Source organism: Pinus tabuliformis, chromosome 9 (genome assembly GCF_031772625.1).
Source record: "Pinus tabuliformis cultivar Carrire ecotype Pingquan chromosome 9, CPIR1, whole genome shotgun sequence".
In the NCBI taxonomy this organism is placed as follows: domain Eukaryota; kingdom Viridiplantae; phylum Streptophyta; class Pinopsida; order Pinales; family Pinaceae; genus Pinus; species Pinus tabuliformis.
In genome coordinates, this window is record NC_142307.1 from 1264535020 (window position 1) to 1264555176 (window position 20157).

At 40.8% G+C, this 20157-nt stretch overlaps 1 protein-coding gene across 1 annotated transcript in view; it reads right to left on the reverse strand.

Annotated features, from left to right (window-relative positions):
* LOC149153136 (putative ABC transporter C family member 15) overlaps positions 1-20157 on the reverse strand; it is a 170483-nt gene that overhangs the window by 78094 nt on the left and 72232 nt on the right. The window contains exons 2-7 of the mRNA XM_089439630.1: positions 12669-15091; positions 12451-12537; positions 11531-12226; positions 11016-11180; positions 9980-10274; positions 9659-9873 (exon numbers count right to left, since the gene is read on the reverse strand). Of these exons, the coding sequence (XP_089295756.1) occupies positions 9659-9873; positions 9980-10274; positions 11016-11180; positions 11531-12226; positions 12451-12537; positions 12669-15091 (3881 nt within the window). The remainder of the gene's footprint in view (positions 1-9658; positions 9874-9979; positions 10275-11015; positions 11181-11530; positions 12227-12450; positions 12538-12668; positions 15092-20157) is intronic.

Here is a 20157-nt window from a genome sequence, read left to right on the forward strand (position 1 = left end):
GATTATAGGTTGTTCTGTTAGCATGTTTCATCAAGAAAGTAGTAAAGGCTTTGATATGAGCTTCAATACTGACTGCATTGTTTCCTTGAAAAGAAGGAATCCTGTCCATACCATTCTTTGGAAGATCATGAGGTTGACCTTGTTTATTAGCAAAGTTGCAAGGAGAAAAAATATCCATGGTGTCTTGCTTGATGGCTCAAGGAAAAGCAGATGGATATCAGGGAGGACTTCCTGTCTGAGAAAATTAAGATGCTTACTAGAATGTAATTTGTTTAACCAAGCTCTATAAGCCTTTTCAGGATCAGGAGTGGGGTTAACCAAGCTACCAAGATTTCTTCTAGTATACGCACTTGTGAAAGGATGAATGAGCGGAAATACCACCCAAACAGGAAACTAACCCAAATGTCCAGGTGCTAGAAAGTGTTGTGATAGTGAGGATTAAAAGATATCGAGGTGCCGAGAAAAAGAAACTTGTCCCCAACAACGATGCCAAAAAATGTTTTCGCTCAGATTGTTCACAAGATTGCGACAACGCTTAGGGCAAGGGCTGTCACTCTGATCTCCGCCCTCTCTGTTTAAGTTGTCTCCTAACTGCAAACTAAGGGGGGTAGTCCCTATGGATAAGATGACGAGCAACTTTTTGGGAACCAACAAGTTAAGGAGACACAACTAAATGGCCTAGAAACTTGGTTGAAATTAAGAGGCAAGTATGGTTATTTAGTACGATTAGATTAGATTTCTAAAGATCACAATTTATAGACTAGTTCCTTAGGAGATCAATTACTTGCACGATATGAATTAGAATCCAAGTTACCAGATGAACAATTGCTGCAATATGCAAGTTCTATCCTATATGAAGTGTAGGACCTAAAACTATGTGAAATGCAAACTCTTGGTTACTTTTAATTATATGCCTAATCTAAGTGATTCCTTCTCCTCAATTCTTTTGGAACTAGTCTCGAACGCAAGTTGTAGAGAGAAGCCCAAAGGAAGGAGGCTATGGCCTCATTAACGATACCTACCGTGGGGTTCTAACCACCTAGATGCCTCCGTTCCTACAAGGGATTGCCCGCAAGAGAACTGCAAGGTCACCTATGTTAATTGCGAATGAGGGTCTAGAGTCCTCAAATTGTTTGAAGAAGGTGGTCCTATCTTCTTACAACCAAGCTTATGCTTGGAGGTATGTTTTAGAAATGCACTTCTAACTTAGAATGAGAATGCAAGATGTGAGTGATTGCTCCAATGAGATTATTAAATGAATTAAGTACTTCAACAAGATAGATTATTTAAGATCCAAGTTCTTATAAAGATGTCCAATACAAGAGCAATTAGATGAAGCACTTATAGAATGACTGAAAGACTATCTCAATGAAACAAGAGAGACAATTTCAAGGAAGCACAATTGGTAATTCTAATTACTTCAAGAGATTATTAGATTATTCTTATGCCAATACCACATATGTCACTTGAGCGCTGCCAAATCAGAAATCAACGAAGTAATAATTCTTTTAGAGATTGCTAACAGTGATTTCAATGAAGCAACTACACAAATGCAATGATGCAAACTGCGAGTATCACTTTAACAATGAGAAAGACACTCTAATGTAATGTTTGGCAAGAAATTCAAGAGATGCAAATGCAAGTCAATGAGAATAGCTATGATATGCTATGCAAAGATGCAATTACAACTTTAACACAATGAGAGGAAGAGAACTATTCTAATGCAATAACACAATATCAATGTAGCAATGCAACAGACAAGCCAATGCAAGACTTGTATGATTAATTTACAAATGAACTCCTCACAATGCTATCACTTGAAAATCATACCAGCCACTTATATTGTTAGATCAATCCCAAAACTATTATTGTAGATCAAACAAGTCAATGCTTATTCAGCCCTTTAATCAAGATTGTGACTTCTTTAGTACATTAGGCTTGCTTAGATGAGTTTTATAGAGCAAGACATAAAAAATTATACTGCTGTAACAATTATATCAGACCTCTGCAAACTCAGATCAGATCTCTGCAATTTATATCAGAAATCAATTGGATTGATGAATTAAGAGCTTACAATCAATGTCTGATGTCTTATATGAGTTATTTAGCTTATTATTGATTTGTTTATGCCTATACTTTGACTTATATGCCACTAAAAAGTTAATGTTCAGATATGATTACTAATGGCAGTCATCAAAAAGGTAGAGAGGGAGAGAGATCAAACACTCTAGGCCTATCGGCCCAGCTTCAATGGCAATTTTGAGTTGTTGGAGCACCTAGGAATGACCTTTAGGCCTTCCAAACACCTGCAACACAAATTATTAGCCCTCAAATCCACTCAAAATGATAGATCAGTGCTTGATGCAGCTAGCAGCTAGAGCTTTTAGGCCCTTCAGTGCTAGCGACCAGACTAGAAAGTTGCCTTAGGCCTAGTGGCTAGGCCTCAAAGGCCTTGGATGATCAAATAAATGAGTCTTGAGCCCTTGAAACCTTTCTTGAATGTATAATGAGCCTGAAAAACCAAGATTAGTCCACAAATTGACAAAATATGATGAGGAAAACACTACAAACCCTTGCGAAAATCACTGAAGGCTTGTAAATCAAAATGTTAGCCCATGAAATCACTTGCAAAAGTGAATTTGAGCCCTTGTAGGGCTGAGACCTAGTCTCCAAGGCCTAATTAGGCCTGCGACCCTCTTGTGGAGGCTAGAAAGGGGCTGCGACTAGGGCTTTTAACCCTCAAACCCTTGCGGCTAGGCCAAGAATGGCCTCTAACCCTTGCGGCTAGGCCAAACTAGCCTTCAAACATTGAAAAATGCCCAAAAATGACTTTATCCCTGAAAATCCACGTGCAAAATAAGTTCAGAAGATAATTTTTCAAGAAAAACCCAGTTGAAGCAGCGGAAAAGCTCTCAAGGGTTAGCGTTTTCTCTTCCAGGACTAGTGTCCAACTTTGGTGATATGGGTCTTGTAGATTAGGACCTAAAAGCCCTAGATCCACCCTTAAATGCCAAATGTACTTCCTAGATAGGTTGGACAACTCTTCCTAAGGTTGACGCTGGCCCTAAAACCCCAACAACTTTTGCTTTAGATTTGCCTTTGGAACTTTGAGACCAAGTACTTGCAAGTCAAATAAATAGAGCCATCCACGAGATCTAGAAGAAAGATTGAAAAATAAAACCCCCAAAATTATTTAGAAATGAGGAAAAGTAATATACAACTGTTAGAATAATTTACAAATAATTTATAGAGTAATTGACTGAGCAGATTTAGAGGAGGTTTGATTGTTGAATTTGTTGGATGGTGTTGTCGTTGAGTACCTTTGTAAAACCAACACGCCAAAATTAGCATGAAGTCTCTCACATGGAAGCTTCCATCCGACATAACCGCCTTTGTCCAGATAAAGAAGGGTTGGGAGCATACAGAGAGGCAGAGGGGCTTCAAATTCAACAGAGAGGAGGACAGAGAAGTCATGAAGGTCCCTATAATTGGCCACTAGAACCACTTGAGATACCACCGTCGAGCCAAAGAATAACAGTTCCCAACTCCACGCCAAGCAACATAAAGAATCAATGACGAAATCATGCAAGAGAAGCCCCAGATCTATGAACTTGAAATTGCTTAACTAGAATCCTTTCGCGACAAAGTGGGAGTCCCTTTCTATATTTGAATTTCTTAGAACCTCTGGAGATTATGAAAATTTGAAGAGTTCCCTGGCATCCAAAATGGCAAACCAAGATCCCATACGAACACCAGATGTTTGAATCATTCATACTCGTCACCTTACCACCCTCCATGAATATAATCTCAGGACCTGAGAACTCAAATCCCACATAAATCTCATCAACCATCAATTCCATAAATGCGTGCCACCCTAAAGGCTTCAAGGAGCCTGGTATGAGGGTGGAAAAATAAATGAGGAACTGTCCTGCTGTTGAATTCGCCACATGCGAAGATTGAAGGGGCACATGACATGCACACCCTTCGCCAGCCACCTCAGCTACGGTGACAGGTCCACACCACATAACCACTAACTTATAATTCATATTGTTGAAGGAGGTGAGAGACTTATGAAAGAGAACCTTAAAGACCCCCTAAAAAATGATTTTCTATGCACCCATACTCATGAACACTAATGTTGAAGTAATGAATAGGGACCTAAATGAGGTTCATCATAGAATAGTTTTTCATCCATACTTACCATTGATGACGATTTGTCCTGCCTCTAGTAGACAAGCTTGATTTGCCTGCTCATCAACTTCCTTGTTTTGATTTCTTAAGATGTGATAGAAGGCCTCGTTAGGAAAGGAATCCAAGATACTAAGAATTCTGCAGAGAAGAAGACTTAGATTGTTCTTAGGAAGAGAGCCATTTTGTAAATGTTGAATGGTGATAAGGGAATCTCCCAATAAGTTCCCTTTATTTAGCCAGATGAAGACCAAGCAGGAGCCTGTACATTACAGCCAAATTATTTGTCTGTGAAAATTACTAGACTCGAAGGAACCCCTACTGCAACAAATCTGAATCTACTCCACCTACTTGATTTTTAAATTACATTCATCAAGTTATTCTCCTGAATACTGAAGCAAATTACCTCTGCCGCTTACACTAATTAAATATTTGATCTCATGAAATAGAAAACAGAGCAAAGAACAAGATACATAGGACACACTTATTTTTGGACACAATAGTCCCTAAAAAAACCCAATGCGGGAAAACCGATGCAGCAGCTCTGAGGGTTTATTATTATGTAGGAGAAATATCTAAATACAAATCTAGGATGCTCATCTAGTAATACTTTACAGAGAAAATACTAGCGGAAAATCTGAGTGGGTTTTACCTCACTTCACCCAGCAGAATTCTGGCTGATCCGACAGAACACTGGCAAACTCCGTTATTTCTGCATTGGCCCTGTGTTAGCCCTGCGTCACCTTCTCTATCCTCTGCGTCAGCTCTCCCGGCTGTTCCGACAGTTCTCGACAGTTCCAGCAGTTCCCAAAAGTTTTGGATTCTGTGTGACAGGCAAGTTTTCTGCTCTGCGTTGGCCTTTCTGGCTCTGCGTCAGGATTGCGTGGGCCTATACTAGCCCAACGTTAGCTATCCCGGCTACTGCGCTGCATCTATGCAAGCTTTCTCCGCCTCTCTATCAGTATTCTCCGGAAAGTCCTTCTCCCAGATTCTCACTGCCCCTCAGCTGCAATATCTCCCCAATCGATTTTCCTCCTGAGAACTTCTCACTTCAGAAAATCGTTTTCCTCAATCTCTGTGTGTGTTTCCAAATGAACCCCAAGACTTCATTTTATACTTTTCCTGTTGAGTCTTCAACGGCTGAGATTAAGTCTCTAATCAACGGCTAAGATTAAAACATGACTTGACCCACCTTCTAGATCATTTTCACTCATATTTTGATTAATACCCATTAATATTTTAAATTCCCTAAGTTTAGACTTAGGAACTCCATTAAAAATATTAATTATTTTAATAAAATACAATCCAAGTGGAATTTCACAAATGGTTTCTAGGTTCTTTAGAACTCATGTGTCTTAGCCTCTCCACCAATTTTCAAGGCTAGAGCACTTCCGATGCTACAAAAAATAACACTCCCTCTTAGCGAGGAAAGTGCTCTAGCAACAATGTCCACCTGCATGCTGCTCTGTTTCTGAAGCACCTCTTTTCTGCACTGCTGCTGCCACCAACACTGTGCTTCTGCTGCTACTGCTACTGCACTGCTGCCCATGACACTGCCACTGCCACTGTTGCATTTGTACTACAGCTCCCTCTCAAACGCTGCATCTACTATGCTGCTAGCACTACCACTGCTAACACTGCATCCGTACTGCAACTCGGTTGCTGAGAGAAGCAACTGAACAACATCCAAAATTAGCTGAACTTAACTATGTTCAGCATAATACAATGAATGTTGGAATCTGACTGATGTTGATTTTGACCCTCTGAATCTTCTGCGCTGCTGCTGAACTCCTGTACTGTGCCAACTGCACTGCTGCCAACCTTGCTCTGCGTTGATTAGTCTCTAGTCCCCAGCTACTGCATCTGTCCTCCAAACAATCCATTGCATCATTTGTCACTAAGTCCATCTCGCTACTGCTGAATCTTGGGCTCCCGTAGCAAGGAATTGATCCAAGAGGTGGACTCCTCAAGGATCCTGCCCACATGTAGTCGTCCCGACTACAGCTCAATATCACCCCATCTCCCTCCTGGAGATGCGTTGGCACTCATGGCATACTCATCCTCATCTATCTTCATTGAAGAAGCCTTTGGATCATTATTCTCATCCTTGTCCTTTTTCTTCAAAGGACATTAGGTGGCCCAACTCGCCACAACTGAAACATTTCACCTTCGAAATGTTCTTCTTTCGCTTTGGCTTCTACTGTCCCTTTGATGCCATAGCTACGTTCTCCTCCTCCTCCTTCGTCTTTGTGCCACTCCCACTACTGCCATTGAGGTTGACCTTCACTAGGTCCCTCCTTAACTCCTCCTGTTGAAGATCTGCCTACATCTCTTCCCATGAAGGTAGTTTTTCCATGCCCAATATGCTTTCGACAAAAACTTGCCATTCTTCTGAGACTCCATTCAGGGCTATCCTCACCATCGCGGTTGGATGAGGATCAGACCCTAATGCAACAAGATGGTCTCTAGTGTCCTGAAGATGCTGAAGATAGAGGTTCACCCCTTCTCCTTTCTGCATCAAATTCCACTACAACTTCTGCTCCAAATACATCTTTCGTTGTTCGGAAGAGCCTTCATACAGAGACGACAAGGCTTCCCACATCTCTCGGGCTGTATACTTGCCCTGCAAGTGTGAAACCACATGATCTTGAACTCCATCGAGAATGAGCCTCTTTTCCTTCCCTTGCTCGGCTTTGTACTTCTTCTTTTGATCGTTGTCAGTCGGAACAACTACAACACTATAGACGTAGGTCTCGAGATCTTGTTCCTCCAGAACAACTAAGATTCTGGTCTTCCATATGACATAGTTGGAAGCTCCTTCCAACCTGTCCTAATCTCCGAGACCATGCGATGCCATCTCACCCAACTGTCGAACTGACTCCTCTAGTCATTGCTTAGCATTGCTCAGCTGTTCAGCAAGTGAGAAATTCGAACTTTGTGGCGGAAAGTTCTTTGAGGAGAAAATTCCCCTTCTACGTGTCTTCGTTCTTTTCTAGTGGATTTCTGCCCCAACAGAAATTGCGCCCTACAAGCATTTCACTGAGGCTCTGCGTCAGTCCCTCTACCTCTACAAACTCACAAACTAGAAATAGTACCCTCTCTGTCGTCTCACTTAGAGAGAGATTTCCTAGGATCTGCTTCCCAGCAAGGACTGCACAATCCCTTCAAGGCAATTTGAATCGCTGCCAAGTGTAGCTTTCGGCCTCACTGCTCAGCACTTGATCTGCTCTTCCCGTTTCAAAATCAATGCTCTGATACCATGTGAAAATTCCTAGACTCGAAGGAACCCCTACTGCAGCAAATCCGAATCTACTTCACCTACTTGATTTTTAAGTTACATTCTTCAAGTTATTCTCTTGAATATTGAAGCAAATTACTTTTGCAGCCTACACTAATTAAATATTTGATCTCATGAAACAGAAAACAGAGCAAAGAACAAGATACATAGGACACACTTATTTTTGGATACAATAGTCCCCGGAAAGACCCAATGCGGGAAAACTGGTGTAGTAGCTCCGAGGGTTTATTATTATGCAGGAGAAATATCTGAATACAAATCTAGGATGCTCATCTAGCAATCCTTTATAGAGAAAACACTGGTGGAAAATCTGAGTGAGTTTTACCTCACTTCACCCGACAAAATTCCGGTTGATCTGGCACAAGACTGGCTAACCTCGACTATTTCTGCACTGGCCCTATGTCAACCTTGTGTTAACTTCTCTGCCCTCTACGTCAGCTCTCTTGGTTGTTCCGACAGTTCTGGATTCTGCGTGACAGACAACTTTTCTGCTTTGCGCTGGCCCTTCTGGCTCTGCGTCAGGATTGCGTGGGCCCAAACTAGCCCAGCGTCAGCTATCCAGGCTACTGCGCTGCCTCTCTACAAGATTTCTCTGCCTGTCTGTCAGTATTCTTCGGAAAGTCCTTCTCTGAGATTCTCACTGCCCCTCAGCTGCAAGATCTCCCCAATCGATTTTCCTCTTGAGAGCTTCTCACTTCAGAAAATCGATTTCCTCAATCTCTCTGTGCATTTCCAAATGAACCCCAAGCCTCCATTTTATACTTTTCTTGTTGAGTCTTCAACGACCGAGATTAAGTCTCTAATCAACGGCTAAGATTAAAACACGACTTGATCCGCCTTCTAGATCATTTTCACCCATATTTTGATTAATACCCATTAATATTTTAATTTCCCTAAGTTTAGACTTAGGAACTCCATTAAAAATATTAATTATTTTAATAAAATACAATATGGGTGGAATTTCACCAAACGGTTTCTGGGTTCTTTAGAACTCATGTGCCTTAGCCTCTCCACCAATTTTCAAGGCTAGAGCACTTCCGATGCCACCAAAAACTAACATCGTCCTCTTGCCAAATCCCTAGGAATACTTTACTTCTTGGTTTTTCTCGGGATTCAAGAGAATCCCTCTCCCTCCTTCCACCCCAAAGACGCATAGTTATAGTTTTATGGAATACGTGTTTTTTGATAGATTGGTTGTATGCAACTATAGGTATTAGGGTAAGAAATTAATGTGCTAGTTTTTCTGGTTAGCAGGAAATTACAGGTTCAAGTCATGGTCTTTCTCATTATAGCCTGTAAAGTCATGTATAGGCTCGAAATGCATGAGCCTGTACATTTTGGCCAGATTATTCGTCCTCTTGCCAAATCCCCAGGAATACTTTGCTTCTTGGTTTTTCTCGGGATTCAAGAGAATCCCTCTCCCTCCTGCCACCCCAAATATGCATAGTTATAGTTTTATGGAATATGTGTTTTTTGATAGATTGATTGTATGCAACTATAGGTATTAGGGTAGGAAATTAATGTGCTAATTTTTCTGGGTAGCAGGAAATTACAGGCTCAAGTCATGGTCTTTCTCATTATAGCCTGTAAAGGGTTCAGGTCAACGATTGATTTATGATGAAGCTAATTGGTAAGGGCAATGGAGTGCACGACAACACACACATGTAATGTGATTCAGTTTTCAAGTTTATAAAAATGGTTTAGGAAAACAATATTATAACATTTTAAGGATTCTGCTAAAGCTATACACCTCACTTAACCTGTTTCTAATTCATAGTTAGGCAGTAACAAGATAAAAACAGTTCAGTACTCCGAACTAATATTAAAGCTTTCTTCTATCTTAATAAGATGACTCAAGATTTTTCTTTCATCTGCAGAAAATCTGCATTTTGCAAATTGCCACTGATCAATTTGATATGCTTCTTGATGTTTTCTGTATTGTTCAGCAATAAAAAATATGATGCATTCGCTCTCCCATTGCACCACCCTTGTTCCCCCCAAAACAAACAAAAAATAGAAAGACAAGCTGCTTTGATAGGAAAATATAACATAAGAACATTCTTTTCCTTTCACCTTTTATAGATGTATGTGTTCAAAAGCATGCTGTCGTATATTGAAATTAGAAGAAGTACAAAAGCTGTTTTCATCCTCTTTCTCATTTGTTTTTCATACCTGTAAGTTATCAAGGGATATTGTTCCTTTGGATGGCCATTCATCAGGTGGTCTGGAATCTTTAATCACCAATGGAGCTTCACTTGAAATATGTGAATATTGTATGATCCTTTCTACTGAAATCATTTTACTCTCAGCGATGCATGCATCCCATATAACTGTTGCTTGTAAAAAATTGAGGTTTAATACGTATGTTACTGCTAGCCCAGCAATGTCTGCATGCCATGGATGTTAGTATTCTATTTTAGGCACTAGCCTGTATATAAACAATCAAATATAAAAATCTCTCTCTAGACTTGAAGCTATTTTAGAAATCCTTACTTGGGTCAATCACGCCTTTGGGCAAGCTCACAACCACCAATAAGGACAAGACAAATACAAAATTTGATAGAAGACTTATTCTGAAGGAAAGCCACTCAATGGCTGATATGTTATGAAACAATGGCCTGGAATGATCATCAATTAGAGACAAATTTGTGTCTATGAAACGTGATTCCTGGTTAAAAGCTCGGACTGTGGACGCCCCAGAAAGTGATTCAGCAAAATGGTGAAGGATTGGTGTTCTCTGAATTCCCACCAAGCGAGCAAGCTCCCTAGCAGCTGGTATGTAGTATTGCTGCAGAATAGATGTGTTTTTATCAAAATTTATGCTGGAAGAGGGTGCTTTAAAGTAGAGTTGAATGTAGAAAATAAGAATATCAGAGATAGTATGCCATTCTCCATTATGCATGCCATGATTTGTGAATGGCATTTGTCTGTATTAAGAATTGCTTGCTGTGTATAAAAATGCAAGTGAACCTGGAATCTCAAAAGGGGTTGATTTCTCTATCCTTTTTTTTTACTTCATTTTACCTTAGATTTAGCTTTAGCATTTTCTAGGAGTTGCGTTTGCACTCCCACATTGAACTAGTACTGATTGTATCCTTCAGTCCCATTGACCTATTTATGGTCATTCGCTAGACATTAATAAAATTATCTTATCATTATCTAGCAAAGCTCCTTAGTCTTGCTTCATTCCAGCTAAAAGGAAAATAGCAAAACTCCTGCAATAATTTATGAATGTAGGCATGCCAGATTGATTGGTGCTTGCTCCTTATAAAAATGATATAAAACACATTTTTATTTAACAGACAACTGTTATTCTCAATCACACGTAAATGACTAAAATTGCTACTGATGTATGACTGTGATAACATAGTCGTAAGTATTGCATCCTTTGCGACGTCTTTTTCATATGATTGTATAGCTCTGTATTAGTATTATACTTTGTTTATGTAATGCACATCAGTTTAGGATAGAATTGGATCAATTACTATATTTTTTTATTAAATTTGTGTGAGAGAGAAGAAGCAATCACCTGGTACAATATGCAGATGATGGTCACAGGTACAAATATAATAAATACTTGCCATGCTACCTGTGACATGACTGCCATAGTCCCCAGGAGCTGTATTACTGAAAAGGCAACCCAACCTAACCTAGCTGCAATTTCTAAATCCAACACGCTTTGGTCTGTTGATGCCTGTTTTCATGCAATTTAAAATAGTAGTTAGGAACATGGGTGATATACTTCAGCAGAATAACTTATTTATGTTCTGCTATGATCAGTCAAGGAAAACTCAAGCTACTTTAAAGAATGCCCCGAGTTATTTTACAAATGGGTGAGATTCATCTATTCTTAATCAAATTCAATTGGATTTATCAGAATTTTTAAATTTAGTGCTGTGCACAGGTGCAGATGCTATATTAATCTGTGATCAAGCTTATCATAATCTGCCTGCCAGTGGAAAGCATCCCATTCTCATGTTTGCTTATTAATTTTCAAAATAACCAAAAGACTATGAACTTGCAAATTCGGAAGGCATCACAAACCCTGTTCAAGATTCGGCCTGTTGGTGTCATATCAAAAAATGACATGGGGGCATGGAAAATACTATGGAGCATGCCTAAAAAGAGTTTTTGAGATGTCAAAAGGCCCACTGTTGATACTAGTAATGCTCGGATCAACACACACAAGAAGCATCCTATTGATAATGCAGTGTACACTAGAATGAGGAGGCCAGTACTAATTATAGGCTCTGTATCTAGCATGGGAGGACATGCCCATGCCATCCAATAGTTACTTCCAACTTGTAGTGCCTGAAAAAGTGTCTGTGCTACCAATATAATTGGAACCAAGCCACCTCCATATACTGCTGTTAAGTAAGACCAGTAGACCTTTTTGTTGACACTCCCCGTTTCTCTCTCCTCATCTTGTGTAAGCTGTAATTGTCTAGATTGTGAGACCCCTGTAGGTTCCTGTTGTATTCCATTGCACATTTGTTTTCGACTGTTCTGAATATGAGAGGTTTTGAATTCAGAATTTTCTTTCTCAGAAGATTTCTCATCAGAAGGTGCTGTGGGATTCCCATCACTTATCTGAAGGAGCCCTTTTTCTGATAAATTATTCACTGTAACAATAGTCTCCAAAGCATGATGATGGGCATTGACCAAGGTTTCAAAACCTGTATCTGCCTGTAAAAGTTCTTCATACTTTCCAGCTTGTGTAATCTTTCCATTTTGCATGACCTGTCAAAGAAGGATTGAGAACTCTCAACTTATTTTCCATCATATTTTGTACCATTTGGAAATGGAATGAGAAGGGACAAATGATGTGTATAATTAGAGTGTGTGACAACTGCAGAGTGGTACTTGGAAACAGTAAAAGTGCATGCTGTGTATAATATCACGTATAAGAGTACTTGTTAATAACTTCAAAATGTAAGAGGAAAAGTGTTTTATGATTTACTCACAAGTATGAGGTCTGCTGAGGGCAGAAAATCGACTTGGTGGGTGATATATATTACAGTTTTGTCACTCAAAACTCCCATAAGACATTCCTGTTAATGTCCTCAGGATTAAACATTCTTTTCATCTAACATTGATTTATGCAATTATTTTTGTTGAAGAAAATTGGGTTGTCAGATGCATTCTAAAAATATATTATTTACTGAAACTAAATAAAACACACCTGAAAAAGATGAGTTCCTGTATGTGCATCAACAGCACTAAAAGGGTCATCCATAAGATAAATATCAGCATCCTGGTATAATGCACGTGCTATCTGTATCCTTTGCTTTTGTCCACCACTCATGTTGATTCCTCTTTCTCCTATCTTTGTTTGGTCCCCATGGGGGAAAAGTTCTAGGTCTTTACTTAAAGCACATGCTTGGAGAATCCTCTCATATCTATTCATTTCTAAGCTACTTCCAAATAAAATGTTTTCTTGAATGTTCCCACTTTGAATCCATGGAGACTGAGGAACATAAGCCTTTCTGCCACTGATATTGACAGTTCCAGATATTTTTGGAATCTCTCCTAGCATGCAAGACAAAAGGCTAGACTTACCCGAGCCAACAGTTCCACATATTGCCACTCTCATTCCTCTCCTCACTTGCAAATGTATATCTTTGAGTGTTGGCTCTTTTGAAGAAACATCCCAGTTGAATTCTCCATTTTTTATCTCAATTGCTAACTCAGTTAAATGTGTAGGGATACTTTCAACTGCATCTGCTTGTAACTCATGCTCTTGAAGATACATAGTGACACGTTCTAGGGACACTTTAGCTTGGGAAAGTATCGAAAGGAGGTCTGGAAGATTATAAATAGGTTCCTGAAGTATTCTAAATGTTGCTAATGCTGAGAGAACTCTGCCAGCTGTCAATGGGATTCCCATGAGCATGGAGGCACCAAATGTAATTGCTGATATAAATGCGGGTGCTCCCCAGAAAATGGATGTTGTAGCAGCTTCAAGTTGAACTGACGTTCGAAGCCAACCATATTCAATTTTTCTCAAATCTTCCAATTTTTGCAAATATCTCATCTCCCAAGCTTGCAATTTGAGTATTTTCACGGTTCTTAATATTTCTGAAGTAGCTTTCATCCGTTCATCTTTTGATTCCATGATCTTAGTCTGTAGGTATTTTTGTCTTCTTGTAAGTGGCAAATTTCCTACAATCACAGCAAATGTGGCTGCAAATCCTGCAAGTGATGCCAGGCCTAAGTTTTTATAAAGAATATATATTGCAAGCAGAATCTGTATAGGCAGCATACAGATTGTGTTTAAATACCATGTAGAGTCTCCAATACGCTGAACATCTACACTCATATAATTAACTATTTCCCCAATAGTGTGGTTCTGCCGAGCTCGACTTGACAGATGCAGGCCTTTCTTATATATGTGTGCTATGAGGGCTGCTCGCAAGTGCATTCCAAGTTGTCTTGCCCGAAAATACCATTGCCTTTGTGATATGGTCTCAATGACCTTTGCACCAAAAAATGCACATGCTAGCATGTAGCCTTTCTCTGTAGAATTCTGTTTTCCAGTCAGAAAACTTACAAAATCATCAATCAGGTAGGGACCAACATAAGATGCACATGCATTTATAACTGCCAATAATGCATTAAGAGCCGCTTTCTTCCAAATAAATTGGACAACAGCTTTCGTCATTGATGGTGCTTTTGAAGGATCCTTTTGTTTTAACAGAACTACTTTTTCCTCAAAAGAACAATAAACGTCATCAGCAGAATCCCCCTTTGCAACATTTGGTATGTCATTGATTTCTAGGGGTTTATTAATGCCAACAACAAACAGGGGATTGAGCCAAGAAAATGTGACCAGCTCAAATAAACTGGCTTTTGCATATGATGACTCTTGCTTTGCATCTGCATGCATCACTGTAGTGGAACCCAGAAGTGGTTCTTCAAGCTCCGATGTGGAGCTGTATATGCCTGTCTCTCCTCGAATAGCAACATAGAACAAAAAGGTGCATAAGAGTGAAGTGAAAAAATCCATGTATGTATTAGTGAAAATTTCCCTGTATTCAACTATGGAATTGATATGAATTAGTGAAGAGAGAAGTGTTTGAAAGAAAGAGCATATCCACCAGGTTTGCAAAATGCTTGGGAGTCTCCTAGGAATTGTCTTTCTGATATTGAATGTCATGATAGATATCAATGACCACGTGAATGTCAGTAAAATATCTTCTGCAACTACAAAAGCATGCCAATTACACTTTCTTTGTATGCCATGAAATAGATCCCATGCTGTGACCAGAAAATAGGAGGCTGACAGTAAAAAACAGCAACTGAGAGTAGCTTTGTAGATGAAACCAAAATTAATAGTTGAATCTGAAGTGTTGGGGGGTGTCTCCTTGGTTGGTCCATTGAAGAACACATCTTGCTTTGAATCGACGTAAGTGTTGGTAAAAAGTTGGGTAATTCTTCTCCAAACAAAGGTTACGAGGAAGCTGCTAAAGAAGATAAGATGGAGGATAATAACAACTGTCTCTCCAGCACAAGATCCAAGTAACAGACTAGTTCGTTTCCATTGGAGAAATCTCTCCAGAAATTGAAGCTCAGATATTTCATGCAACTGAAGTGTGGCACTGATATCTGTTAATAATTCACTGCAAACTTTAGTGCAAACCCAAGCAATCAAAATGCAATACAATTCTCAATCAAAATTAAACCTCTTCTCTCCTAGATAAATGTTCTGATATTTATCCTGTACATTATTTCACTTAGTCCAAGTCATGAGAACAAGTACTTTTGCAAGGTTGGCAAGGTTCTAAACTTTCATAGGGGGCATCCAGAGCCTACAGTTTGCTTGAGGGACAAAATTAGAATTAGAACAATATAAACAATAATATTTATGAACCTGTAAGACATCACTGGTATATATGTGCTAATTTGAACATTAATTAATAATACGTAAGCAATGGCATTTTAAACACTCCCACATATTAATCCAAAAAGACACATTATGCGAAAGGAGAAACCATTGCAAACTAACACTGGCATTTTTCTTTCTTGGTTCCCATTATCTGGTGACTAGTCAACCGTTGATCTAATGACTAGGGATGCCAATCTGGAGATAGCATATCCATGCTATCTTTCTTTTCAATGATAGTCAGGCTTACTTTTGCTACTATGTGAATAAGTGCTTCCTGTATTTATTAGATATCACCTTCCATTTTATCTGTTATTCTAATAGGATGGCATTGTTGATTCATGCAGATGATGTTGTGTCAATCACAAAGCACAAAGATAGTCTCCAAAGACATCTTGATGTGCTAATCAAATTTTGCAGTTACTCTAAAATGAAAATTAATTTTAAAAAAATGGTGATAATAATAGGTACTTGTGATAAGAGTATTGTTATCATGCAAATCTGCACTGGCAGACCTCTTTATAACTATATACAAACAACCCTATCACTGTTGGAAGCCTCTCCATCTGGATTGGTGCTTTTCCAATCACAGGGGAGTGTCCCTAGGGGTTGTATGATGTTATCAAATTAAGATTCCATGTAAAACTCCAATTGATAGAATATAATATCCCTAAGGAAAATTAACAGTGATAAACAAAGCATGCATAGCAAAAATATCCACAAAAATTTCACACAAATTAAACTCCAGGAAATACACCAAAAACTACGCTGAACTGAGCCAATTTATTATAAATAGATGGGGTACAATAGAAGCTTGGAATGCATGTACCTGGGCTTGCCCAAGGCAAGCTAGCAAAGCCCAAGTGATGAAATCAGCTGCTCCAACTGCTAGGTAGTTGGCTCCACAATAGCTTTGCGCTGACCCTTCAGAAATTGCACTGCTAGCTGCAAGGAATGGCTGATTTGACCCTCTTTCAGTGCTCAGAAAATTTTGGGAAATTAATGTTGAACTCCTCTCCAATAACCCCCCAAAACCCAAAAAGGGCTTGGCCTACTTCCGACCCCCGAAATTCACCCAATTTCAGCGTACTCTCCAATTGACTGGTAATTTCGACCCACCTGAAGAATCACCTAATTCAGCCCTCCAAAATGCTGCAAAATTCCAAGGCTTGACCCCTCCGGAAAACTCCCCAAATCCCCAACTCAAATCTGCCCCCAATGGTCACCCCCCTAGCTCCCACGTGTGCCCAAAAAAGCTTCATGTGTAGGCCCATGCAGTCACCCAGATGGCTTCTTTGTTCCAGCAAAACTCCTCCCAGATTTGGCTGATCTCTCCCTCAAAAACTCTAGCAAATAGTGTGGCAAGACTCCCTCGGAAACCTCAACGAAACTTCCGCTCTACGCTGGCCTCTCCAAGCAATTCGTACTCCCTAACTATGCCCTGGAAACTGCCATGAAATCTCCATGAAATTGCCTGAAACTAACGCTGAAGAGGCTCATTAGGAAATCAACCTCCCTGCTTGGGCTGGCACTCGAAGTACATTGAAGCAAGGGATGAGAAACTCGCTTTAGAATCTCAGTTGCAGACTCGGCTAAACAGCTCAAGCATGCTAGGTGCAAGTAAATGTTAAATTGTCAAAAGCCCCTATAGTTGCCATCCTTCTCCTATTTATAATTTCTCCTTGTCTCCTCTTGTGGGTCCCTCCATCTAATATTTCGCCCCCCTCACCTTAGCAATTTGACTTTTCTCCAAGGGGGGGTGCATATTTCATGAGGGGGTGGCCCCCACATTCCACTAACCAAGTGATATTGACCCCCTTCTCCTAAGTATTATCTCCAAAATTTTGTGGGTCCTCCACAATAGCCAAAAATGCAAAAATGGAGAATCTTCTCTAGCAAAATTTATTTTAGGGGGGAATATGACAGTCCTCCCCTCCCAAATGTTGCTTGTCCCCAAGCAACTGCAACTCTGAATGTTGAAGTATGTGCTCACCCTCCCAAGTAGCATCCTCATCTGGTAAGTTCCTCCAGCGTACCAGATATTCTTTGATAGTTTTGCTCCTCAACCTCCTCTCTCTAGTTTCCAAGATGGCCTCCAGTTCCAGCACTAAGTGCCCCTCATCATCAAGTGGGGGTAATTCTGTAGTAGTTGTCACATGTTGTCCCAACACCTTCTTGAGGCATGAGACGTGGAAAACATTATGGACCTTGCTTCCTGGTGGAAGCTCCAACTTGTAAGCCACCTTTCCAATCCTCCGGGTCACCCTGTAAGGCCCATAAAAGCATGGTTGTAGCTTTTCGGCTCCCTTCTGCTTCAATGTTGACTGCTTGTATGGCTGGAGGCATAAAAAGACTAAGTATGCCACCTCAAAGTGCCTCTCAACCATGTGCCTGTCTGCATATATCTTCTGCTGATTTTGGGTGGTCTGCAAGTTTTCTTTGAGAGCCTTAAGAATGTTTTGGCTCTCCTGAATCTAGTCTTTGGCCCTTGGGGCTCTGCTGTCTACAAAACAAGGTCAGCAAAAGATAAAGCATCATACCGATATAAAGCACTGAAAGGCTACATACTGATGGAGATGTGGTAGGTGTTGTTGTAGCAATACTCCCCCAAGTGTAACCACCTCATCCAAGCCCATTGTTGCCCTATCACATAGTTCCGCAGGTACCCCTCTAACCATTTGTTGATTATCTCGGTCTTCCCATCCGTCTGGGGGTGGTAACTGGTGCTAGGAATGAGCTCAATGCTCACCAATTTGAAAATTTCTTGCCAAAACACCACCATGAAATGACTGTCCGTGTCACTAACTATGGTCTTGGGAAGACCATGCTGATGGAAGATCTCTCTGAAGAACAACTCCGCAACTTGCGAAGCGGAGTACCGAGAAGGGATAGAAAAGAAATGTGCGTACTTCATCAGCCTATCGACCACCACGTAAATGTAGTCATGGCCCCGCACCATGGGAATCCCTATGATGAAATCCATAGAGATACTCTCCCACTTCCCTGCTGGAAAGGGGAGCGGCTGCAGTAACCCAATTGGATGGGTTAACTCCCCCTTATTCCTATGACATGTCTCACACTCCTAAACTTGCCTCAACACATCCCCCTTGAGGCCTTTCCACATGAAATGCTCCCTCACCGTCCTATAGGTCTTCAAGAACCCCTGATGTCGTGACAAGAGTGAATGATGGGCTGCCTAGAGAATCGTCTCCCTCAACTGCGAACTTGGTACCAATAATATGCGCCCCTTATAGTAAATGACACATGTTATCACCTGGTAGCACTCATTCCCATGAGTGCCCTCCAATATCTCACACGCCTCATTGATCCTTGGAGTACTCCACCAAAAGTTGTGCTTTCCAATCATGGTAGATGCTCATGAGGGAAAGTGTCGCGGGCCTCCTGGATAGTGCATGCGCTATAACATTATGCTTTCCCTTGACATACTCTATGTCGAAATAGTAATCCTGGATCTTGCTGACCCACTTCTGTTGTCTACCATTGAGGCCTTTCTGCCCCAGAAAATAGCGAAGACTGTTGTGATCAGTCTTCACTCTAAACCTGTTGCTCACCAAGTATTGCCGGAATTTGGCCAATGCATGCATGATGGCCAACATCTCCTTGCCGTAAATCAAGTACAGTCTCTCGTGCGAAAGGAGCTTTTGGCTCTCAAAAGCAATGGGATGACCACCCTGTGATAGTACTGCGCCCACTCCTTCACCCAATGCATCACACTCCAAGGTGAACGATTGGGTAAAGTCGGGGACTGCCAATACTGGGCAACTACTCATCACCTCCTTAAGGTGCTCAAATGCTGCCTGTGCCTTGTCTGTCCATGCAAATGCCCCTCTCTTGGTTAAATCAGTGAGGGGAGTTGCCAATTGTGAGAAACCCTTCATGAACTTCCTGTAATAAGTGCATATGCCCACAAATCCCCTTAGCTCAGTCACATTTCGGGGTGACGGCCAATCCCAGATGGCTCGAATCTTCTCCTCATACACCCTCACACCATCCTCCCTAATGATGTGCCCCAAATAGAGCATCTTTGTTAGCCCAAACTCACACTTGGACAACTTAGCATAGAACTGTTGCCCCTCCAAAATCTCGTGCACCTCCTCCAAATACTGCAAGTGATCCTCCCATGTCCTGCTATAGATCAGTGTATCATCAAAGAAGACCAAGACATAATGCCTTAGCTGCCCTCGGAATACATGGTTCATGCAGGAATGGAATGTGGCTGGTGCGTTGGTGAGCCCAAAGGGCATCACCAAAAACTGAAAATGCCCATAATGGTAGTGAAATGTTGTCTTAGGAATGTCCTTCTCAAGCACCCTGATCTGGTGGTACCCCGAACGCAGGTCTATCTTAGAGAAGTACTTAGCTCCTCTAAGCTCATCCATTTACTTGTCGATCTGGGGAATGGGGTACCGGTTCTTCAGTGTTTTCTTATTGAGAGCCCGGTAGTCAATACACATCCTCAACATGCCATATTTCTTCTTCACCGGGACAACTGATGAAGTGAAAGGGCTAGAACTGAGCCTGATATGCCCTAATGCCAACAACTCCTGAATGGCCCTCTCGATCTCATCCTGATAAGCCTTGGGATGTCGGTACGGAGTTGTAATCACTGCTTGTACCCCTGGTTTGAGCTCAATAGTGTGCTCAAACCCCCTGTCAGGTGGCCATCCCGGTGGTATGTCTCCAAATACTATTGGGTACCTGTCTAAAATAGCCTATACATCTGGGTGTGGTGGTTGGGGCTTACCCCCTGCATCAAATATCCTCAGCT